This window comes from Ruditapes philippinarum, unplaced genomic scaffold (assembly GCF_026571515.1).
Source record: "Ruditapes philippinarum isolate M1 unplaced genomic scaffold, ASM2657151v2 ctg3314_1_1_1_1, whole genome shotgun sequence".
Lineage (NCBI taxonomy): Eukaryota > Metazoa > Mollusca > Bivalvia > Venerida > Veneridae > Ruditapes > Ruditapes philippinarum.
Window position 1 is genome coordinate 207,765 of NW_026862667.1, and position 26,446 is coordinate 234,210.

Below are 26,446 nucleotides of genomic sequence, written 5' to 3' on the forward strand. Positions count from 1 at the left end.
ACCGCCCGTAGGTAGGATCATGTGTTCCACTACCAGCAATGCTGTATATAACACCGAACGTTTGTAGGATCATGGATTCCAAAACCGGCCGTGCTATATATAGCAGGATCATGTATTCCACAACCGGCCGTGCTATATGCATGTACAACACCGATCGTTGGAAGGATCATGTATTCAACAACCGCCCGTCCTACATAAAACACAGAACGTTGGTAGGATTATGGGTTCCACAACCAGTCGTGCTATATAACACCGAACGTTGGTAAGATCACGGGTTCCACAACCGACTGTTCTATATAACACCGAACGTTGGTAAGATCACGGGTTCCACAACCGACTGTTCTATATAACATCGAACGTTTGTAAGATCACGGGTTCCACAACCAGTCGTGCTATATAACACCGAACGTTGGTAAGATCACGGGTTCCACAACCGACTGTTCTATATAACACCGAACGTTGGTAAGATCACGGGTTCCACAACCGACTGTTCTATATAACATCGAACGTTGGTAAGATCACGGGTTCCACAACCGACTGTTCTATATAACATCGCACGTTGGTAAGATCACGGGTTCCACAACCAGCCGTGCTTATATAACACCAAACGTTGACAGGATGACAAGTTCCACAACTGACAGTACTATATAACACCGAACGTTGGTAGGATCACGAGTTCCACAACCGGCCGTACTATATAATACCGAATACTGGTATAATCATGGATTCCACAACCTGTCGTGCTAAAAATAACACCGCCCGTAGGTAGGATCATGTGTTCCACAACCAGCAATGCTGTATATAACACCGAACGTTTGTAGGATCATGGATTCCAAAACCGGCCATGCTATATATAGCAGGATCATGTATTCCACAACCGGCCGTGCTATATGCATGTACAACACCGATCGTTGGAAGGATCATGTATTCAACAACCGCCCGTCCTACATAAAACACCGAACGTTGGTAGGATTATGGGTTTCAAAACCGGCCGTACTGTATATAACACCGAACGTTGGTAAGATCATGGATTCCAAAACAATCCGTGTTACATAAAACACCGAATGTTGGTAGGATCATAGATTCCACAACCGGTCGTGCTATATATAACACCGAACGTTGGTAAGATCATGGATTCCGAAACAATCCGTGCTACATAAAACACCGAATGTTGGTAGGATCATAGATTCCACAACCGGTCGTGCTATATATAACACCGATCGTTGTACAATCATGGATTTCACAACCGGCCGTGCTTTATATAACATCAAACGTTGGTAGAATCATATTAGTTCCGCAACCGGTCGTGCTGTCCATAACACCGCACGTTTGTAGGGTCATGGATTCATCAACCGGCCTGCTAAATATAACACCGACCGTTGGTAGGATCATGGACTCCACAACCGGCCGTGCTATATATAACACGGAAATGCTGGTAGGATCACGGATTACACAACCGTACGTGCTATATCTAACATCGAACGCTGTTAGACTCATGGATTCCACAACCGGCCGTGCTATATATAACACGGACCGCTGGTAGGATCATGGATTCGGATCCACAACCAGTCGTTATATTGATAACACCGGCCGTTGGTAGGATCATGGGTTCCGTAACCAGCCGTGCTATATATAACACCGAACGCTGGAAGGATCATGGATTCCACAACCGACCGTGCTATATATCTTGCTATATAAACACCGACCGTTGGTAGGATTATAGGTTCCTAACCTGACCGTGCTATATATATATATTACACCGATCGCTGGTAGGATTACGGGTTCCAGAATCGGTTGGGTCATCTTGCAATTTCATAGTTCTTGAAGAATCGTTAGTTCAACAACCAGTAGCCTTCCACAAAGTGTTACTTGTTTATGTTTAAGCAAATATCAATACGTTATAGCTATTAGCTATATACTTTTATTAAATGAACAGATATCATAAGGGTAATGCCACTGTTTCTGAATTTTTTCATTTGTATTTCATTAGAAGGAATGTCGTATTTAATGGTTCATTTAAATATTTGCCTACTATTAAGCTTTGTTTCTTTTTTGCAGAATGTACAGCATTAAGGACAAAATAGATTTTTCAAAATTATGTTCAAGCAATTAATACATTTTTGATGTTGTTGTTTTATTTTTTCTTATGTTGTTTTTTTGTGTTATGTTGTTGTTGTTGTAATTAAAAATGAAACAAATCAGCCGGTTGTTGCAAACGTTTATAAGGAGCTCGAAAAACATTTATATGGTGAATTGATTCTTGTTAATTGAACATCTATCATTAAATTTTTCAAATCATACATGCACATAAAGAAGTAGCTTCTTCTTATTACATGGTGATTTTCTATCTAATTGGCATATGATGGGACTACTATGAAAACAATCTTACATAGTTCTTGATTTCTCTACATAATCTATCCATTGTGACCTGTAAATAATATGTTTTACTTCCACCCATAACATGCTTTATTTTTGAAATAGACTTTCCTAGGTTTGAAGCTGGAACAGTCCATTCAAAATGTCAAGGCTTTCAATATCAATATACAGAAATTGAGCTACCATCAATATAGAGCTTGTCCAGACTGCATGATGTTCAGGCAGACATAGGTCTATGCTAGTGGCAAAGACTGACATAGTTAAACCCTAGCAGATAAAGTGATTGTCATAATTTAAGATATTTTTGTTAACATAACATTTGTTAATTTTAAAAATTGTATATGCTGGCAATTTGAAATATTAATTCACATTTTACTGTTATTCAGATATTCCATCGAGAAAGCAGACGACAAAGTCAATGTCACTGGGTGCTTGTTTTTCCCGTCAAGTTTCATTCCAAGACGAAGAGCAAAATATTAGACTAAATTGGGAATCTTTGCCATTTTTGCAAGATAGACTAGAAATAAATACAGAAGAAGAACCGAGCGAGGAAAAAGAACTCGACAACGGGGACACAGAAAGTGAAAAGAAAATTCCGTTCCAGTAGATGTTTAAACGACTGACACTTCATTAATTAAAAACTATACGTTCACAAAATACTACATATCTTGAATGTCATATCTTAAAGGCCCATCATGCCTTATTATTGCTTTCCTTTTTATTTTCTTAAAATACTACTTTGTTTACATTTTGCTACTTTTATGACAAATCATTTCACATTTATTGTTATTTTTTAGGTAACAAGCATCTCACATTTCTGTAAACCATAAGTTAAACATTATAAAATTCATGTTTGCATCGTCTTAAGAAGTAAAAATGTATTTGTTTCTGGGTCATACTGTGCCTTTTAGTGTCTTGGACATGGAATCGAACATAAAATTGTTTCTAACTTTCTAGGGACAAATACAGACAAAAATATTTAAAACATCTGAATACAGCATAGATCTATGCTTATAAAATAAAATAAAAAACAGATGGTTATTTTCGAAACAGAGACTTATTACATGTTCTGGAACAGATGTGATATAAAGTTTAGACTTTGCAGGGAGAGTTTTGGCTTATTTTGATAGATACAGCGTAATAACTTGTAGCCCGACTCTCTTGCATATTATATATGCTAACATTTGCATAGGTATTTTTCATGAAATTGTAAATATAGCGATTAAGTACATTGTATCATTAAACTGTTAAATGTATATATGTTAGAAAGGATTATTTAATTCAATTGTTGTGTTTCACCTATGATTTTATTTTGTAATAGTACTAATTGCAGGATGAAAATTCTACCCCGCAATGTCTTACATATACCGGTAAATGAGAATTTACTAAAATAGTTCAATAAAACTTAGAGCTACATCTCTATCAGTCCCTATTTAGCGTCTCCGTAAATTAAAATAATTAAATCTAAGCTGCTTCTTTGGGCGCATGCGCGTAGGCTACTGAGAATTTAAAATTGTAAGTATGTGTATTTCAAAAGATTTCTCGATTAAAACACGGCATTGTTCATAAAAAGGCTATAATTGGCATAAGATACATGTAGTATGTTTTAAAAAATGTATCTGTTATTATCATGAAAAACAATGCTGTAGTAAGAGGAAGTCTCAAAGATAAATTTACATTAACTAATAGCAAGTATCATATGTTTACGCGTTGGCAAACTTCAAAGGTACAGCCACTGTCAGCAGAACTACAGAAAAGTGGATTGCTGGACTTTAATTTAATTACTACTTGGGTAACATGGATATGTCGCAGATTGTAAACTTATGAAAGTTGTGCTCCACTTCATGATTAAATCATACTTGCAGACTATATTACAATTACATGTATATATAAAACTGTCTCTAAAGTTGAAATGCCAAAATGTTGAAATTTCTGTTCAATCAGCAAATGAAATTGTTACTTGAACATAATACATTGTTAATGAAACTGCAGTGCAATGCGTGTATACATGTATACATAATGACACCGTTTGAAGCTTAAGGAACTATTTTAACAATTAAGTAAGAAAAACAACTCACATTTATGTAAGATTTTTATTGTGCAAACAACATAAGCCTTGGTAATTGTGGTTCTATGCAATACATACAAAATAACAAACATAACTAGTAGACCTTCAGACCGGAAATCTCTAAACGCATGCGTACACTCATGACTTCCGGAAATCCTGTTATACTTATCACAGACAAGGGAATTTGATTTTTAGGCAAGATATTTCTCCCGCCGTTTTGAGCAAGGACATAAATAAACAATCTACATTTGTAGATAAATAACTTAGATTGTGGTGGACACAATAGTAATACTTCGTGTTAAATAATACTGATAAAAAAGTCATTCAGTGGACAAAAGTCTTCAAAGTTCGTTCTTTGTTGCTTATTTTTCATCATACTAATTAAGTTCGGGAGAAAGTTTGAAGATACTTGAAGACTAAACATCTACAGCATCATATTTTGGTTACGTTTTTTTTTTGGAAACAAATTCATTTGACCTCTACCTCATATACACAAAAAATTATAAAAAATACAATTTGATTACATTTTCACACCAGAATGACGAATGAAAAAAATACTGTTTTTGGTTGTAAGCATAATTGCTTCTATTCTAAGAATCTAATCTGACTACGGTGTTAGGCAATTTAGCCTATTTATAGATATCATGAGCTCTTCTATATTGAAGATCTCAAAGGATAGCTATTAGGAGCTCTTCAACGCTGGAGAACAGTTTCAGTGCAACAAACCATAAGATTCTCCGGCGTCGGAGAGCTGAATTGATACCAATAGCGTAATAAAAATGACTCGAATGAAATAAAATCTAAAATAAATACATGAAATATAAAAAAACAAGTTACTACAATGAAAATAAGCACACTGTACATAATTTACATTGTGGAATAGGATAACAATATAATACTGTTTTGTACTATGAGAAAAGAGAGAGTGAAATCCGCACCCATCAAACCCTTCTCAATATAACATTTCTTTACAGCCACATAAAAAGAATGAAAGGGATTAGAATATGCCCATATCTGTTTAAATCATTTTGTCAAGCGATTAACTAAAACTCACCTTCCTGTAAGAAATTATTTAAGAAATGTTATATTGAGAGGGGAGAAATATAATTACAAAAAATGATTGGAAACCAAACAAGATTATCTCTTAAATCTAGCGTGTTAAAACCGAGAGAAAAAAGACATGCTTACTAAGTAAGCATTGTACATATGTTTTAAAAAACTAAGCACAAAGTAAAAGAAAATAAACAAATAATAGTTAAATGTACAAACTAACGATGGTAGCTTTTTCATGGCAGTTAAAAAAGATTTAATTAATGTGACCACACTCAAAAAATAGATAACAAACATGGCCGATTGCAGATCTAGAAAGAAATTTGTGTGCACTGCATGAAAAAATAAAATGCAAAAACAAAACGTTGGGGCTGTTTTCTGAATGTTTGCAATTTTGTAACCATGATATATAACATTATGTAAAACCCTTTGTAATATATAACATAATTTTGAGATATGGGCAAAAATAGGAATTAATTTCAGCAACACCTGAAATAGCACTATGTTGCCGGTTTAAATGGTGACACAATCCAGGAAGGATGACTTCATACGCTTTATAACACCTTATTCTTTTTAGTAATATTTTGAGAAATCACACGCACTAAAATGTTGCATGAAGCATGAGATAATTTCTTTATTAAATAAAGTGTTCAATTAGAATTATTTAAACAAAATATGTCTATTGATTTAAAGTTCCCTAGCATGTAGGCATTTGGAAAATTGGTCCGACTTTTGGATCCATTGGGAATCCTTTGCGCATGCCCATGCAATACTGTGAATCTATTCTTAGACTGTTCTCCTTGACCGAGATGTCGTGTTCCAATGTTGCCTTTGTCTTCATCAAGCGTGCCAAGCTCAACTCTGATGCCTTCAGACGCTCTTTGAGTAGACGCACAGATTCTCGGATCTCGCTCACCTCACGCTGCAGACTGTTTAAAAAAGAAAACGTCGTAAGTATGATCGGCTTTAAGATTGATTTCAAAGTTATCTATTAAAATAAAAGCTAATATCAGATTTACTGCAAAGATAATGTAAACAATACAGATTTAACAGAAGGAATCAAAATAATAGGTCTTGTTCCATTCGTTTGATACATGGACAGATTCACGCAGATTCTGGGTCCATATTTAAACCAGTTCAAGCAAAAATAATGCATCACTTTGAAGTCTGCATTTGATTGGTTAAACAAATACTAGATTTTTTTCAGTGACCAATAAGGTATCAGCTTACATATCGATATTGGTTTCAAATTTCGCGCGCTCGGTATTAAATGCATGTACTTACGATCTCATGACTGGATCGTTACAGAGCTCTACGTTAATACGTCTGGTTCTTTCATCTAGACGAGATTGTGAAACCTTCATTGGTGCCTCCTTGTCCTGGATGGCCTTTCGTAGCAATGCAATGTTCTTCTCCATATCGAAGATTTCAGCCATTGTCTGATATAAAAGAAATGCATTTTCAATACATGTACATTTATAGTAGAACTTGAAAATAAGAAAATATATGACATAATTGGCGCAAAGGAAAGATAACGCAAAAACATTGACACAGCCTTTTTCGGAATTTTGTTTCAATTTGCTTTAATATCTACGAACATCAAACTTGTAAATAAATAAATGTCTTGAATATATTGCATATTCATAAGCTTGAATACAGTTCACTAAATGATTTAAGTAAATTAAAATTTTGTAATGAATCTTAAACATACTCTCTGGAGATGAGCTTGAAGTTTGTTTCTAGCATCTGTAGTCTCGCGTATTCTCGTGTTGAAGGCGTTATTCACTGTGTTGAACATGTTCCACATGTCGTTAGCGCACTGGCGGAGACAGCTGTCGATCTCTCCTCTTAAACGTTCAGAAGATGCACGTTCCTTCTGGGATCTGGCAATGTTTTCCTGTGTGTACCTTGCCCATGATTCTGGGATAGTGATTCTGAAATATATAATTTCATCCCAGCTGAAACATCCGTGTTTAATAACATTGGTCGATTGCACTGGTACATAACTCTATGTTAAGAAGATGGATATTGTCAAAATCATAGTTCATGAAATATAGAGAGCATACTCTTTTTCACATTGGAATTACGTTTTTAATGTTAGCTTTAAAAAACGTAAATATTTCTCCAAAACCCTTCCTACTTCCATCCATACAAAGCCACACCCTTTCTAAAAGCAGTATTCAATTTAAAGTATTGTAAATAATGAATCCCAAAAGACAAGCAAAAAATAATATACAAAAATGACCAGTGAAGAAGATGTTGTTTTTTTAAAACTTTGAAAAACAAACAAAGAAACATTGTATACATACGTGTTATCAATATTTTCAATGCCAGGATAGTAACCAGTGCCAGCTGAACCGTTTCTGTACGACTGGATGCGATCGTCAAGTCCTTGTGCATGATGTTTGTCCTTGGCGTCGATTTCCAAAGTGTGCTGTGCAGCACGGTTCATCCTGGGCAGAGAAATACGAGTAAAGACTCATTTAATGTAAATACATTAATAAATAACGCATAGAAAGTAAATATGGATTGCAGTCATGTCCTTCCAAATAATTATCCTACATGTAATAGATTTATTATCAATCTTTAGTGCTGTTCGTTATATTTATACTGATAAAATATTTTTAATGAAAAGGAAAAAGAAACAGATTCATTGACATAACAGTTCCCGAACAGACTGTTAATTGAGAGTTAAAGTCATTAGCTTTAAATTCAACCTAATAAATAGGATAATTACTTTGGTTAACTATATTTTATTCAGAATATCTAAACATGTGTAAGTAACAGCATTACAAAATATATAGACTTTGGCTGAAGGCAAAAACTTATAGGAGCCATTATCTAAGAATAACAATCTTCAATGTCAGATAATTACAAAAACAATAACAATAACAACAAAAATGTTTTCATTTTGAAGTTTCAATAAATCTGAAATATGTATTTGTATCTACGTTTTGTATATCTATGTTTTGTTTTTGACCCATTCAATAGTGATACAAACTTACTTCAGTTGGACGGCAGCTTTGTCCAAAACTCTCTTCATCTTAGCTTGACATTTCTTGATTACATTCACTTCCTAAAATAACGAAGAAAATGCTGTGTTAGTGTTCATATAACATTTGATAATACCAATTATTCTTGTATTTGGAGACACTGGATCATTTTACAACAAAATCGTTGATGCATAATTCAAACAATTACAAAATGTATACGATTTATTAAGAAATAGTCAAAGTACTTCATTGCTTACATTTTGCGATTTTTATGACAAATGGTTTCTCATTCAGAGCTACCTACCTCAGTTTAAAATTCATCTAACATGTTCTATAACACCTTTAATTAAACGTTATAAAACACATGTTTGCCCATCCTTAAGAAAGAGAAAACCATATATTTCTGAGGCATAATGTGAAATCCTAAAATTGTGAAAGGTTTTGTCAAGACTGAAAAATGGACAAGTCCATATAAGATATTTTAGGGTAGTTAGGGTTAACAGTACTTACTCGGACAAGAGCTTTCTCGACATCATCATTAACCAGGTCAATTCCTTGTCTCTTTTCTCTATGCATCAAACATTCCTCGGCAATATGTAATGGGTTAGCTGTGTCGGAGAGAGCCTTCTCGCAGGTACGGCGGTATTCCTATATAAACAGCAGTTATCGGTTGAAAAACTATTGCGCAGTCAATGCACTACTTTCAAAAAGAGAAATTCATTTCTTTTCAAATTTACCTTAAAATGTACGTATTGGTTCATTTATTTATTAGTTCATTTACATGCAATCGTCTACCGCTATATACATGATGACATATGACTATGTAAAACTTATTAAAATCAAACACCATAAAAAATGATCGTAGAGAATATTATGCTTATGTTTGAAAGCCAGTGCTACGATTTGCTCCACAGCTAATCTACTAGTACTAAAATGCAATTGTGTTCCCGGGCCGAACAATTTACGTAAGAAAGTGCAATTTCTACTGATACATACTGCTACTATAGTGCATTTACTACTGCGAAGAAATAAAAATGCAGCGACTGACCGGGTGGCTTTTTACTAACAAATGGAATTTGAAAATAACAAAATGATGGAGGAATAGGACATTTGGAACAAACAGGAATATCTTAGAAATCTACATTGAGGTTGGGAATGTATTTAAGTAATTTAAAGAGTTTGGTAAATTAAAATTAGATGAATAAAATGGTCATGTTTTGTATAAACAATCAGCTGAAACATTTGTTAAATAACACATGGAGACCAAAAGCATACATTTGTTTTGCAATCATTCTATGCAGTTATGTAATTCATTCTTCTTTTCAGTAGGCAAGCAAGCAAACATAAAATAGCGTTAAATCTAGATGAAACACTAAATATTGTGACATAAAGAAATATTCAACCACTAATAAATAGAGTAAATAAGTGAAACCATTGATATATAAATATATCCGTATATTTACTGTAACTAAACTATGCTTTTAGACGTTTATATGACAAAAATAATCCTCAAGGCTTCATCGCATTTTGTAATCAAAGACAAAATGTTTGCCAAGATAATAAACTTCTGACACCATTATGTTTCTTAAACGATATTTTCTGAATGTCACGTGGCAAACATTTACCTTCAAATTTTCAATCTCGGTTGCTAGGGAGTTGATTTCCATGTTTAGCTCACTCTTCCAAAATGCGATGTCATAAACACGTTCGCCTGAGGAAAACAATAGGGGAGATAGAATTGCTCCTTGGTGTACACCGATGCCAATAGCTACTAAAACTGATTTTTCTCTCAGACTTATTGAATTTGTTTTTCACATTCGAAAGAAATGTTTAAATTCTGCGGATTGAATTGCTTTCATACCGAAAGACTTGTTGAATTTTGAAACTTCTTGAGTGGTATTAAAAGTCTTTGATTAAAAATTCAGTTTTCATAACCAATGACTCTGTACTTTCTCTAAACAAGCACCCTGAGATCTTTACATTTTATCTAAGTGCTACTTTTAGCCATTGCAGACGACTTGCGAATCTAAATGTATCATGTAGCAACATTTCTTTGGTGACGAAGGCGAAGAAATATCGAATTCAGCCGGAGCATTGGCCAAGTAAGTTTTGATTTTGAAGTTTTCAATCAAGAAGTGTTAGAGTCACTATCTCACTCTCCCTTCTAGATTAGCTAAAAACCAAAATAACAAACCGCAAAGTTAACGATCTCAAAGTCTTTGTTAGGAGCGAGTAATAATGCATGCATGCTAGATTAGTTAACATGTAGAGAGTGGGATGCGTAGAAATTAGAGGATGTTTGCTACTGAATGTCACGTGATTACCGACATAGGAAGTCATTCATTCGGAGTACCTCTAAATTCTCATATTCTGTTCCTATACTGTTGATTTCAGAAAGAAGTTCTGATTTCCAGAACGCAATGTCCTGAACTCTTTCCCCTGAAACAAAATCAGTCCAGCAAAACATGAAACAATGCTTTTAAGTTTCATTGACTCCTGAAGGCTATGTTTGTCATTCTTTCTTGTACTCAATCCATAATGAACATAAATAATATAGAAATATGCAAGTTTTATCTATTAATAGAGCCATGAATGATGATAATATATTCATGTACATGTATATATTTTTATATCACAATGACAATATTTCTTAAGCACGTGTTTGTGGCAGCAATATTTAAACAAATAGTAATTAGTCATTCACTTATTATACCATAAAGTAGATGGAAAATAATTCTAAAAAAATCATTTTTCTTTTTAATTTAGTTATAAAATTATTTTTCTTTCTTCAAACGTACACGTGTTTCGTTCAAAATAGAAATAAATGAATTTTTTTTTTGTTCATATTTGCTCGTTGTCATACCTAGCTTTTTGGTGACGTCATTTTGGCGGTTTCTGGTTCTGGCGTCTGTTTCTTTCATTGCTCTCCAAGCGTCGGCACGTAGACGCTCGCCAAATGCGCGCTCTTTGTCGGACAAACTGTAGTTCATCTGGTTAGAAACTCCCCAGTCATTGGGTGTGTATCGGGAGTAAATTGTGTTCCTTAAACAAGATTTTTATGGCGTTACATTATTTACGATTACGTTCCCAAATAATTGTTAATCCACAATGCTTTATATAGCATACCCATGTAGTTTACAAAAACATTTTATTTATTGATTTATTGGCACGGCTATTTTCTGAAACATATGTGTTTGTTTTCTTACGTAACTACTGTATGTTATATATTTAACTTGTCTTATCTATTGTATTGTTAACGCTCATTTATCATCCAACTGAAATATTTTACACTTATAAACAAATACTTTGTCGTTAGACATCAATGTTATTTTGGCAGTCTTGATTGTTTTGGTGTTGATTTTTTTTTTGTATTTATCATGAATTGATTTCAGATTTAGACATGCTTGGATACGAATGGGCCATTTCAAACAGAAATTGCGTGTACAATAGATCAAGGACTTTTAACTTTTAATGGATCAATTTTGCGTTTAAATGTGTAGTAGTCGGGGGTGTGGGGGCATTATTACCTGGCAGGGTTGAAGTAGTTCCTGGCATGACCTAGATCCATTGATCGTCCTGCATACCCCAGATGTCTTGAAATAGTTTTGTCGGAAACGTATGGCAGGATTTTGGACATTTCCGGTGTGAGTGGTGTCGCACTTCGGGAGCGGACAATGGCTGGGCTGTCGTAAAATGCCAATCTGTAATGACATGAATAATACGCTTAAAATAAAGATGAATACCAGTGATACATTTTGTATTTTATTTTATCTTCTCTTTGCATTTAAATGTTCACTCTGTAAAGTGCATCCGTCAAAGGAAATGCATGTATAATAAAACTTGTAAAAGACAGGTTGAAATGTTAAACATAGCTATTTTATTATCCGAATTCAGATGGGAAAAATTGAAACCGTTCAGTCCTTGTTCATGAAAACAAACAATTACATTTTGTACTGCTATCTCGCGAATAAACTTGTATTTATTGCTTTAAATAATTGCCCTCATGGGTTGTGCACCGGATGTTTTAAACATATGGCATGAAATATTTGTTTAATCATTCATTTATATACAATTTCAATACATCGGAAATTTTAAAATGTTACACTTTTATTTTCATGAATAAATCTTACATTGAAATTGCTTGCATTATTCCAAGTCTATACATTTGAAAGCGTTCATGCGTTTTCAATAAAAGCTTGCTTGCGTGTTAAAACGACATATTCACTACGGGTAATAAAATCTAATTAAATTTTCCAGGTACTCTTATTCAGAATAACAATTAAGTTTCGTGCAAATCGTACTTTTTAATGTGTTTTAAAAGTCTTAAAAGTTGGCATAGTTTTATTTCTTCAGTCATGAAAAACGGAAAGTTGGTATAGATTACATAGTATTTTTATTTAGTTTGTTGTCTTCAAGTTTAGTGATATAGTTAAAAAGTTTGAACACAATCTATCCTGGTTTAAGATCACTTTCAATTTACAATACATGTTACATTAAAAATGCATGCACGTTAATCACGCATTCCTATGCATATTTGATACACTGTTAGCATAATATTACGTTGCATAACTATCGCACAATTGATTTAAACATGTAACATTATGATTGAGCGCATTTGATGAACAGACTTTCTAGATATAAAATGGAATGGAAAAACAAATGTTATCAAAATGCATAAATCGTCTATGGATAATCTAATTCAATTTTTGTTATAAAGAGCTCCAACGAGGTCCAATAGCCTAAAAAGTGAATTTAAACTTTTTATATAGATCAGTTGGGACAAATAAAACAGAAAGGTATTCAAAGATAATTAAGAAATACACTCAGACATAAGTTGAAAATCGTATTTTTTTTAACTATTCATCGCCCTTTTTGAGTAGAATGCGTTGTAACGCTTTTAAATTTTGAGACATTTTTCACGATTAGAATAATTAGTCTTGAAAAACAGAGTGAGCGAATAATCTGAAAATTTGCACACAAGTTATTGGTTAAGATCGAACTACATCAAATGGAAAATTTCTCCCGAAAAAAATATATCTAAATGATAAATCTAATTTGTGGAAAAAAAAAACCTCAGTGGAGTCCCTTTAACGATCTGTTTTAGTCATAAAATTATTTCAGTACACTATTTTTTTTTTAATTATTACATGTATTTCAATACATTCAATAGAAAAACCGTCATATCTGCACATTGTGGCCAGGCTGTGGCAGCAGAACATCAGTATTTTGATGTTAAAATCTCTCAAAGGACAAGTCCTTTCTACAATTTAGCAGTGTAACAGACATTATTCGTAAAAGACGAAAAGACGGAATTTCAAAAATTTCCGTTGAACTCTGTGCAGTGTCGGCTGAAGTATACAGCTATTAATGTAATTCCTTTTCCACATTCAATTTCACAAAGCTTACCGAAGACCAAATGATTTTATTGCATTAGAAAAATAAAACGTGTTCCTCTTATCGACCGTTAGACCTTTTTAAACTATCAGTGATCGACAAATCCATGTACATATTATATGTACATTTTGTATATAGTCTAAATGTGCCAAATATCCCGAAAAAAAGTGTAAAAACTAGCGGCTTTACGAAAACAAAAGGAACAGAAAAGAAAGGAATAAGGATTCAAAATTGTGATGCAATTGTTTGTTTTAAGACATTATAATTTTTAACTCCGGATCATGTAAATTAACTTGATTTGATGTTTTACGAAAGGCAGTACGGAATAATCGTAATAAGCGAAAAGAAAAGCAAAGTCAAGATAGTTATCTATTTAAAGAGAAAATAAAACCCTACTTTAGCTTGAGAAACTTTTCCTATCTATACATGTAGTTAAAACTAGCATTTTCTACTGCCTTAAAAGCTTATACATACTTCCGTTCTTCCGTACCTTAATTCCCTAAAACTGAAATGCTACCTTTCCAAATTCTTAAAACATGCGTTTTTTATGTACTTCTAGCATAAACTATGTAAAATAAACAACAAAAAATCTCTTTTATCAGAAAAATATGGCGTAATGAGGGGATAGTTTTCGTAACCAGAGGGAAGTTGGCGAAATGAGTGATTAATGAGCAGAATGTGCATTAACTACGAGAATACAAGAGAACTAATGATTAATTTTGCTAAAATACTTTACCTGGTACAGCTTCGTCCCCTAAACATTTAAATTAGTATTTTACAACGTGAAATATAAGGTAACTGTTGTGAATTTTATGCAACATGTGAAAGCAAAACATGTAAATATTTCTGGTTATTTTCTTAAGATATGAATAAAAATCCAAATTTAATGCAATATTATTCGGGCCTATATCAAACATTCTTAAAATATGCGCTTTCCTTTATACTCTTTGGTTTCCTAGCTAAATTTTATGATAGATACATGTGTACAATGATAATATGAAAATGTTTATTAAATTGTGGATACAGGTTCATCAGAAATATAATTTATTGGTAGTTTTAATCTTAAAACACGTAAATATAAATTAATATTAATTGTAGAAAATATTTAGCTAAGCCATTAGGCCCCTATTGCAAGAAATAATTCAGAAACAGCAATTAATCTGTCTTTTTTCTGACATAAATATTGAAACAAGTTACAATTTCATTCAGAGAATGAATTTAACGAATTTAAATACATCATCAGTTAGTTTCACGTTTTCAAGCTCTTGGTGCATCTAAACAGGCTATGGATAGACAGAGGAAATATAGATCTATGATGGGGTAACTTGGTAGATCTAGATAATTCATTAAAAAAAACAGTTAAAAGATTCCTTAAACGGATTAATAGTTCTTTTCCGTCTGTATTCTGTATAACATATCAAATTGTCAGAAACAAAGCAATCACACCCTCAAAATTGAAAAATTCTGGCTTAAGAAAATTACCAAACGTCAAAATTAATACGTGTAGCGCCAGCGCACAAACGAACAATCAAATCCTCGTTAATTTAAGAAAGACACATAATATTTTACTTACTTGTGACTCATTTTGAATGCTGTACGGGACTTGGACCCTGAACTAAATCCAAAATATCGTTTGTACGGTTAGATTGTCTAAATTTTCGACAGCACGCTGAATGCAACAATAGTTGTGAGGATGGCGACGTTGTCAGACACACGTTTCTAAGTAACTGTCACGTGATGATGCCCACTTCCGGTTTGACGTCCTGAAATGAAGAGTATCCGTTTTATGTATGTTTTATGCATAATTTATCACAGAACTCGTAATATAACCTATTCTGATAATCCACAACTGTAATCAATATGAGGTAAAGTCCAGAGTGTTTACGCGCAAATTGTGTTTCATTGCACAGTTGACCTTACTAGAGAAAATGATCTTTATCGGGTGAGGTGATTTTTCTCTACAAACTCTTTGTCGGTATTTAAGAAAACAAAAGCTATTCATTAATCCTGGCTGACAATAACATATTCATAACAGTTTCATAAATAAATAAAAAATAATATAGAACTAAATTCTATGATAATCTAATAATGATAATGATAATAATAATAACTTTATATTTTGTAATGAGAGTCTATCTTTTTCTATAATTTGATAAAATTTTGAAATAAAATCAAACGAAAGCGTTAAAATTTTGAACTATTCTTGATCAACACTTAATGTTTAAACAATTTATATGTTATTATACACATCCAAAGTACAGTATAATATATCCAAGTAATATCCCAGATCATATTAGTTTATTTTATTAACTCTACTTGATTGTTGTACCTTTTGTAACTTTTGTATCTATGAAATAAAGTTCATTTTCATTTTACTAAAGCACGGTTTATATCACCCACAACAATACATTAAGTAAAATGAATTCACATAAGCCCGTTGTTATATAAAATTCATGAAATTAATCGGATTTTATAGTGTACGCAATAACAATGAAAGCACTACCATGTCTTATCAAGAGTTTAAACTTTCAAAGCCATTGTGTGTGGGTTTTTTGTTAATGAAATTTACATGTTGGTCTATCGTTAAGGTAAATATTGACCACAAAAAGGCAATAAACTCATTGCATATAAACTAGTGAAAATGTTTTCTTGTTCATTTCGATTTCTAAATTTACTTTCTTCAGTAAAATAGCTAACGTTTTCATTGTACCCCCTGTGAATAGTAATTTTAATCAGTAATTTGTCATTCTCCGTAACAAACCGCACAAAGCCTTTTTATATTATATTTCTCTCCAACATTTATTTTTTTAAAGGTTTTTAGATAATAAATTGTTCAGAACGGGTGATAAATAATCAAATCCATTGTACTTTATCGAGTTTCAACCCAAGTCTAATCCATATATACATTTAAAACTGCATGGCATAATATAAGAAAGTTCAGTTTCTAAGAGATAACATTACAAGAATCAAACACATCAAGTTACAATAAAATAATCTAGATTCAGAAAATTAAAATCACCCTTTCAAGACAAAAACATCAATTTGTACTCATCTTATAAACCACTATTAAATGCAGGCTGCTGTTGGTCTGAAAAACAAAATCAAATTAATGGACGCGGTTTCGAGCCTTTTTTTCTTCGTGTCACGGGAAAAAATTCGTTCCTGCATAGTTTATATGAACATTTCGATTCTTTCTCTTAAAGTAAACAGGAAAATGCATGTTTCAATTCGATTTATGTTATTTTCAGTAGCGATTACAAGGGGAGTGTTTACTTTTCCGTTTTAAGTATGTTTTTACAGTTTTCGCGTATTTACACCTGTCTGTTAATAAAATATAAAATGGAATTCTACTTGGCTGGTTGCAATAGAGGGATTTAAAGTATTACGATAAGTAAACATTGGGCATAGAAGTGGGGTGTATTGTCGATAACATAGACTCTGTCGCCTGTGCTGTTATACGGAAAGGACAAAAAAATGAGCCGTGTCATGACAAACCCAACATAATGGGTTTGCGACCAGCATGGATCCAGACCAGCCTGCGCATCCGCGCAGTCTGATCAGGATCCATGCTGTTCGCTATCGGTTTCTCTACTTGTAAAAGAGTTGGTAAGCGAACAACATGGATCCTGATCAGACTGCGCGGATGCGCAGGCTGGTTTGGATCCATGCTGGTCGCAAACCCATTATGTTGGTTTTGTCATGACGCGGCTCAAATAGTATAGAGATTGAACTGTGCTTATTTATGTTGTACTCGGTTGTAAAGCGATTATCTTTATTTGTATAAAGATCTTTTAAGAAATGTCATTTTGACTTTTTAAAGCAGCAAAACAAGAGTTGATTTTTACTACTTTAAACAAAAAAGAAATCGGTTTGAGGGTTTTGTCTGTCTCTAATAACGATGGCGACAATATTCACCAACCCAACAATATCTAAATCAAATATATATTCATTCAACCTTCTTCTTTGTGTTAAAAAGAGAGAGAAAAAAAACTTCTGAAAAATTTCGCACTTTGTGAGATAAGCTAATAGCTGTTTATATTTTACAGTTGTCAAGTAAAAAACGCGAAAAAGGTGATATCAAACTCTGTTAACCATTTCTTTAAATTGCTGATAAGTAAGGAATCAGTTCGTTTTAAACGATACTTTTCCAATAATTTATTAAAAATTGATTTGTAGTTTACATGTTAATATTTTCTCTGGATTTTGAATATAAGCGTATTAAACGTTGGATTATATACCACAGACCATACCTTATTTGATATCGACCAATTTATACTAGATGAAACATTTAGTATTATATTAATATAATATACACTTTAATATATAAAGATTAACAAAACTCTTTATATACATGAACTTTTTTCTTCTTGAGAAGACGGATTAATTGCTTCTTAAATATCCGGCTGACTTTTACCTGAACTTTTACCTTAGAACGTTAAGTGCACCGCTACATGTATATAATTAAGCCTTACCCTACTTGCAGCAACATATTCTACCGAGGCCACCAATACAGACCAAGATCAGCAGGGACTCTGCCGTCCAATCATGGTCTGCACTGTTTGTTATTCAGCTGGTAATTATTCAAAAATCCTCTAAAAATGATAAATAATTTTAATGGAAGAGTGGATTTAGGAAAGGGTGAAGGTCAGACGTTAAATAAGTAAGGCAGGACATTAGACATTGTCAGTTTTAGTACAACTATTACTCGAATGATCTCTACAATATCTCGTACCTCCCAAGATATTTTTCTTCAAAATGGATTTTTAACCATTTTGCTGTTTGGCTAAGCCATTTCAGGGTTCAAAGGTCAAACATTAAGGGTTATATCCGAAAGTCAGAACATTTTCTCTTACAGTTTGTTTTCATGGGAATGAATTATTTTGAATCCAGAAAAAAAAATGAAATTCTAAATTGATTATTAGAAGATGTGGAAAGAAATAATACTAATTGGCCACATTATTTAGAATCCTTGGAATATAGGAACAACAAGTATGCTAAACTATTTGCTAAGGAAAATCTCTGGCAAAAACGACGTTTTGTAAAGCGTCACAAATTATAATTGAATAAACTTATTATATAAACAATTAATTACAGTTTTGATAAAAAAATGTGGTAATGAAATTATATCTGTCGAGAAAAAAAATGCACTTTTATTTCACCAGATCTGATATGTATGGCATAAGTAAGTTATTTTGGCATGACTGCCTACAGTCCGAACGCTAGCTGCGTAGCTTCCTTACACGAAAAGACCCAACTAATTCGCTTAAACCCGCTGCAGTGTCGATGGTAGATTCATTTTTGAGTCAGCGACCAAACCACTCGGCCCCGCGAGTCACTTATGTATGCTATTGACATATGTAATATTGTTATGATACATGTACATTCTTATGCATATATATCACCGTGTAATTGATACCCAAAATGTCTACAATAATACTAATGATTTATAGCCAAAATTTAATTGAATCATCTATTTAAATATTCAACAGGCCTTGTTCTAACTCAAAATACGGTTATGACTGAACTCAAGTTAAGCGCTCGAATACATCTTGGCAACCGGATATGTTCGATCGAGCGATTTCAATAACTATGGTTGTTAAAAGAACAATACTTGAATAGATGTGGCATTGTTCTTGTCGAAATACAATCGTACAGAAAAATAATATATTACCTATCCAAACATAATTTCATTATCTTATTTATGTATAAAGTGTAATAGTGTCAAAGTTAATCGATACGTTTAGAGAGACGAAGTTTTGGAAACATTAGACAACTTTAGTTTTTTGGTTTGAAATTGAATATGTTTAAATATTATTATAGATAATGGTACCAATGTTTTGACAAAGATCATTAAATAAAAAAAATAATGAACACTTAAATGTCAACATATGGTCACTAAATAAATATTGAAAAATTGAAAATAAAATCAATTAAGAATAACTATATTGACACGTGTGCTAAAGGGTTGATTTAAAAAATTTAAAACCATATTTCTATTGGAAAAAGTAATGACTTCTAACTAAAGGTTAAACAATTCATTAACTGGTCCGACTACGACAATGTCTAACTATTGTGACACGTGATCCAAATGAACTCATTTTACAATAAATTTTGTGAAGTAGGTGAAATAAATGATTGATAATGTCTTCTGATAATAATTTATCGTGGGGATTTGGATTGAGATGACTTAAAAGAATTGTTCGAGTGACGTAAATTCTAAATATTTACATTAATCTAAACCATAACACACATGTTCACTGATGAAATTTTTATTACATTATATAGACACCATGTTAACTGCGATCTTATCTCATAAGGGATCGTATCATACAAAGAGTAAGCGAGTTTTATAGGCTTTGTTCAAATCTGTGCGTATGAAAGTATTCTTATATCTGGTTTGAAAAGGTACATGCCACATCAATGATTGCATTATACACAAAATCACATAAAAACATTTGAATCGATTAAGGCCAAAACATGAATAAATTCAAGCGCACACAGCTTTCAAAATACATTATTATCAAGAAACCTTTCAGTAAAACATTTGATGCGTTTTCCGTCCCATAGAATTTCTTTTCATTTGAATTAAATACATTACAAGCAAAAAAACTGAATGTAAATATCTTTAGACGAAAGTGTTAATTATAACATTCGCCGTCTGTATAGTAATTATACATATTTTATTTTTGAAAAAGTATATAAATCCACGAAAATAAGATTATTTGTAGAAAATGTAATAAGAAAGGCAAGGATAATTAATACGCAGTTGACATATTTTCTGTTTGATGGTTGCGATCTTTATTTCTTCAGAGAAGTTTGAAAAAAAAATGAGAAGAAAATAAACAAGTAATGTAAATCTGTTCAAATACCTCCATTTTAGTAAAAATAGAAATAATTGTAAATGACTGCTTTCGTGTTTATTGGTAAATCAAGCAACAAACGCTTAAATTGACTGCCTGGTGTAAAAAAAAATGGACTTTCCATTACATTACAACACTCTATCTCTCACAATCTAAACATGCCTTTCTTTGAGATTTCGTTTGTCTTTACCTAAGAATTCTAAATCAGTTTTAATTCCATCATCAGCTCGTGAAATATGAACATATTTCGCTATTTTTTTCTTCTTATTAGAAAAGAAAAAACACGGAAACTGGCGACGTTGACCTGACATGCACGAGTCATTACTCTAATTCTTTCCTGAGTGATTGTCGCGGAAACTGGCGAAGTTAACCGAATAGGCACGAGTGATTACCCTAATTCTTTCCATAGATCTTCCAAAAGAATACAAAGCGGCCATCGACACTGATAAAATAGTACAAGTAATTAGATATTTATCTGTAACTGTTGCAAAACACTCTTACAGTCGTTTGTCACGCAAATAGATCGTATATTATACTTAATGGTCCTAGTTTACCATTTTGAAGTGTAATATCGCATTTATTATTAAAGTCCATTCAGTGAAGGACTTTTCTATTTTGAAAAAAAGTTACAAATATAAAGCATATTTCCAATTGCCAAATTTTCGCTTTAAATCATGTTTAAAACCTGATTGTATATATATTAAGTGATTAAGTCATACATTTTCTAATATAGCCAATTTCATGAAGATGAATGAAATAAATTCCCTAACATAGAAAAGAATTTAAAGGAATGCAACGTCCCAGCTGTTTTAGTTTGGCTAGCTGCATCTAGGGTATGTGACTTTTAAAGATTTCGTGTGCAATATAAGAACGAAATGCCTGTGACTATCAGTCCAGGGAATGAATCAATCAAAGTGTACGTATATAAGCATGGCCTTATTTCTAAGAATATATGTATTACTTCACAGTGCAGTATTATGTTTATTGTACGGATGGCATAGTTTAAAGACATAAACTTAGGTTTTACGAGGTGAAGCCAATATAGGTTGATTGAATTTGGTGATAAAGTCAGACAAGATGCACCGATAAAACGAGAATATATGAACTACTTTCAATTAAAGCCCGCGTTGCTACATCAACAAACTGTCAATGGAAGATAAAATATATTATAGCACGATATATCTAGTCATAGCCTTATACACCAAAAAGTCTAGCCATCAATTATTTAAGGAATAATTACAGGTATTCCATGAAAATGAATCGAGTCTGTCAGTCGGTTAACTACCTGAGAATTTATTCTTCTTTTCTATGAATAAACAAAGGAAATAATTTATCAACTATTGGTAAACAATATTATTAATCATTTTCCGTTAATTTCATTCCATTATTTACCTTGTAATCTTATCTTAAACGAATGCTTAATAATTTACAAGTTTGGTAAATACACCGACTGATCGATACATCCCTTGAGAAAAACGGCAAAAACTGTCTATGCTGTTAGAAAATGAAATAATGCAAAAATCGAATGGAGAGGGAGGTGATGTGGGTGTAGCATATTGTTGCTGCGTTCCATTTTATTTTATGACATAAAGCTCTTACGTGGATGCGTACTTATTTGAAACTTCTTAGATTCTCTTTCACAAAAAAATATGACTTAAATTTAAAGATATGAACAATACAGGCAAGTTTGTTTGTTGAATTAACTGCGTGTGGACTTATTGCAACAAAGTTAATAAACATATCTAGAACTTGAAATACTTAGATGTTGTATTAAGCCCACGAAATGATTCAAGAAATTAAAGGGACTACACTGAGTTATTGTTTTTTTTTAACATGGCGGGACTGGAAATATTCTTCCCATTCGATGTATGTCTAGACCAATAACATTTGTGCGAATTTTCAGATCATTCCCTATCCCAGTTATTTTTTTTTCAGAATCGTCATTTTATTGCGCGAAATAACCCCAAAAAAGAAAAGCGTTTCAACGCTTTTCACCTAAATCGGGCTTATATCGCACAAGAATTGATTTTGGAGATCGTTCCCTTACAATTAAGTTAATTAATTGCTTCTCTTGATTTATTTAAGAATTTTGAATTTTATGTTTTTAGACTTTTTAACCTCAGTGGAGCTCCCTTTAATTATTTCATTTTTTTTATGAATTTCAAATGATGAAATTTCTTTAAACTGTGCAAGTACCTCATTTTAGTCATATTAGTCATAGTTTCCGTGACAACACAGCTAAAATCCAAAGCATGGTTACAATCTGACCACATTTCTTTATATAAGATAAACAACACTTCCAAAAACTAACAACAAATAAACAAGACAATTCATAATCATACAAAAAAACGCTATGTGCTTTTGTAAAATATATTAAAAATGAATCAAACATAATCTAAAACAATATTTAGTCAGTTTTTGAACCGTTTTTGAACCTTTTAAAGCTTTTATAATCCCCAAGAGGAACTATTGATTAAAAACGTAAATCACCCAGAACTATTCGTAAAATATTATCTTAAACCTTTCTGCAGTAGAATTCATAAAGATTTAAAGGTAAAAAACTGATTATCGAGCCAACAAACTGTCTGTACGATTCAAATCGCATGAAAAGGTCAAATGTATGTCAGTATATTAATGTATTAAATGTAACTTATGTCTTGGAAGTTTATAACTGTATATTTCACATAGTTGAAGACTTTGATTCATTTTGAAAGAAAAAAAATGTTTTATAAATTTATTATATTCATAAACTGACAAAAAAAATGGATACTAGGGCAGTATGCCATGTTAAGAAGACTGGTTAAGATAATTGGTTAAGGTACAAACAACTTGAAAAATGCGCGTCAAATGGAATAATGGTTTGAACCCCATCAGGGGCAAGTCGTTGTTTCTTTGAGAAAGAAACTTTACACCCATTGCTCAGTACTAGTTGGTTCTTTGAACGGATTTGAAAGTGTTTCGCGAAGCTTATCAGCTTTATAAGCTTCCAACACAATCGAACTTAGATAAATGTTTTGAAGTAGCATGCTTTTTAAGTACAGTCGTATAATTAACTTCGCTATTAAAAACGTAGTTAGGAGTTAAATTATGTCATAGTTATACTATATGTCAGCGCGTCTGTTATTTCCTTCGTACTCAAAATATCTCGACCATTTATGTTTATATATAAAAGCTGAACATTATCCAATTGAACCGAGATTTCACCGTCACCATGGTATTTAACGCTCTCGGACTTTCTGACAAATGTTAATGTATCGCAAGTGTAAACCACTTTTCAATAACAAATCAATCGGACATTTAAAAGTTTTAGTCTCACTTATTTGTGAAATATATTAATGAATTTTAAGAGATTAAAGTTAACAGTGAGGGGTTTTATGAATGCTGTGACCTTATTTATTTGGGCACTGAGATAACATTCCGAACGTTGCCAAGTTCTCCACGAACAGGCGTTAATACATATTGAGTCTTTAAGTCGAAACCTATTCAGCGGTGTTTATTATCTAATAAACGACTTTTTAAAAGCTTTACAGATAATTGTCTACACGGATACATTAACTATTCATATTTCTTACATATTCAAAACAGCGATCTAGTATTAACTTAAAAAAAAACAAATGAAGGGAGTATTTGTGTGCGTGTGTCTTGAATGATGTAATATGCATTTCCACTTCCATTTGTGATCATCTTTAAATACAAACGAGAAATATGAGTTTCTTTCATTAAACTTCAAACTTAAATGGAATAGGAACCAAGTACATGTAGGATAATACAGGCGTCAACTTTTGAATAGCATTTATTCACACTTTCAATTTATAATTCAAACATATCTAAATTAAGCACCTTAAAAACTTCTTAACTTTTAAATTAAAGTCAACACATCTCCCTCGCCCGCTCTATCAGCTTTCACAGAATGAATTGTTTATTCAACATAATACACTTCCAAGTCGGAGCAATTCGATACAATTCTATTTGAATGGAGAAAAAGCGAAAATTTATTTATCATACGTTTGTAAATTTAACAATAAAATGACGCGAATTTGCTACAAATACCCAATACCCAGTGTAAATACAGTAGCTTGGCACATGAAATAAATCATTACGACTGTCTATTGTTAATAGTGACAAACTTTGAAGCATTTTAGTGGTTCAATAATACCTAAGTCATACATGAATTTACAGTTTACCATACCAAAGTGTCTAATACATTAACATGTACTTTTTAGACGTGTTACAATCAAGTATACACATAATTAAGCTACCCAATATTTTATATTGTCACAAATGAGTTTACGAATTTCTTTGCCTACTGTCTTTTTCTCAACTAAAGGATAATAGGTTGACATTTGTGTTGTATTAAAGAAAGAACCTCAAAACTGTTTTAGACAGTTTAAAAGAAGGATACCACCCTTTAAGTATAATATAGCTGTTCTGTTACAATGAACCTCTGGCTGCTGGGAAGTAACCTCTGTATTGCGATATATATGAACTATGTATATATAGTATTTTACTTAATGCTTTTAGTTGTAAAAAGAAAACGTGTAAATAGACATAATATATATCTAGTATTTAGTATTTAACATTCTTAAACAAAACTAACATAACTTTCACCATCGATGTAGAAGGTTGTTAGAAATAACTTTAAATGCACCGTACGTAATTCAATATGTTTTAACAAAACCGTCAGCACTGGATCCATTAACCCCTTATCATCTAAAACAGTTTTAACTTATATTGATATATTGAATATTGTTTAATCAGCAGGGATTTATGTGTATGTATTGCGTGTAGTTGACAAACAAAGTCGATTATTCAAACTGTACTAAGTACTGGATATTTCAAAAGAACGCTACCTTAAAAAAGAAATTGAAAATAAACTATATTTAGGCAATAGACATTTATAAAACAAGAAAAAATTAATCAAGCATGCTATTTTAAAGAGTTTTAAATTTGCCAAAACTAATGGTGCGACAATTTCATTTTTTGCTAAATTTTCCAATTAAGTTAAAAATTAAACACTCTATTTTGACTCTTTTGGAAAAAAAGACTTAATTCGATTTAGACATACTTGTATATCTTCAACAACCTTTAAAAGCCTCTCAAACGCTAGTTAATATTTGCTTTGAGACCTTTAATTTTACCATGGTCATTTAAATACCCCCATTATGACATCGATACGTCAGTCAATAAGTCATTTAAATTTAATTGGATATTTAAGAAACCCGAGAGCAAAATCGCTCATAAAATATATATAATTTGAATAACCAATTTCCTAATTATTTCTAATTAAAACATTACCAATTGTAACTTATTAAATTTTTACTCACGAGAAAGAAATCCCTCTGCTATCAAGCTACCGTCTCGTCGCTATGAAAATGGAGTCGCGTTACCAAGGACTAAAGTATCCACTCACCGTATTTTGCACTTCCGTTGCAATGTTAGCTTAATCCCCTGACATATCAAAATGAACGATTTCAATTCGACATGGAAACTGTATATTATAATTCAGATTTTGAAATTATGGTTTAAAATCATTTTAAATTAGATAAAAAATATATATTTACCTTAACACACAAATCGAATTGAAGCTACCGTAAAATTCAATATAAAGTGTATAATATTCCGATAACCCAGTAGTTAAGTTATAGACCATGTATATACTGTATATATATAACCGATCATTCATTCGGCAAGATAATCCATAAAGC

At 32.3% G+C, this 26,446-nt stretch overlaps 1 protein-coding gene across 5 annotated transcripts; it reads right to left on the minus strand.

Annotated features, from left to right (window-relative positions):
• Positions 1-4,455: 4,455 nt before the first annotated feature.
• Positions 4,456-26,446, minus strand: LOC132719834 (tektin-3-like). Of its 5 annotated transcripts, none has more exons than XM_060703760.1 (12): positions 26,303-26,446; positions 15,455-15,644; positions 14,618-14,635; positions 12,015-12,188; positions 11,351-11,529; positions 10,113-10,198; positions 8,998-9,135; positions 8,500-8,570; positions 7,804-7,947; positions 7,206-7,428; positions 6,779-6,933; positions 4,456-6,423 (listed from the first exon to the last, which is right to left on the minus strand). In XM_060703760.1, the coding sequence occupies exons 2-12, from the start codon at positions 15,463-15,465 to the stop codon at positions 6,192-6,194; spliced, it is 1,431 nt and encodes a 476-aa protein (XP_060559743.1). In that variant the 5' UTR covers positions 15,466-15,644; positions 26,303-26,446; the 3' UTR covers positions 4,456-6,191. The 5 variants fall into 5 exon arrangements, with proteins under 5 accessions (XP_060559743.1, XP_060559742.1, XP_060559745.1 ...); XM_060703759.1 differs by lacking the exon at positions 26,303-26,446 and adding an exon at positions 26,066-26,222; XM_060703762.1 differs by lacking the exons at positions 10,113-10,198; positions 26,303-26,446 and adding exons at positions 10,841-10,926; positions 26,066-26,222.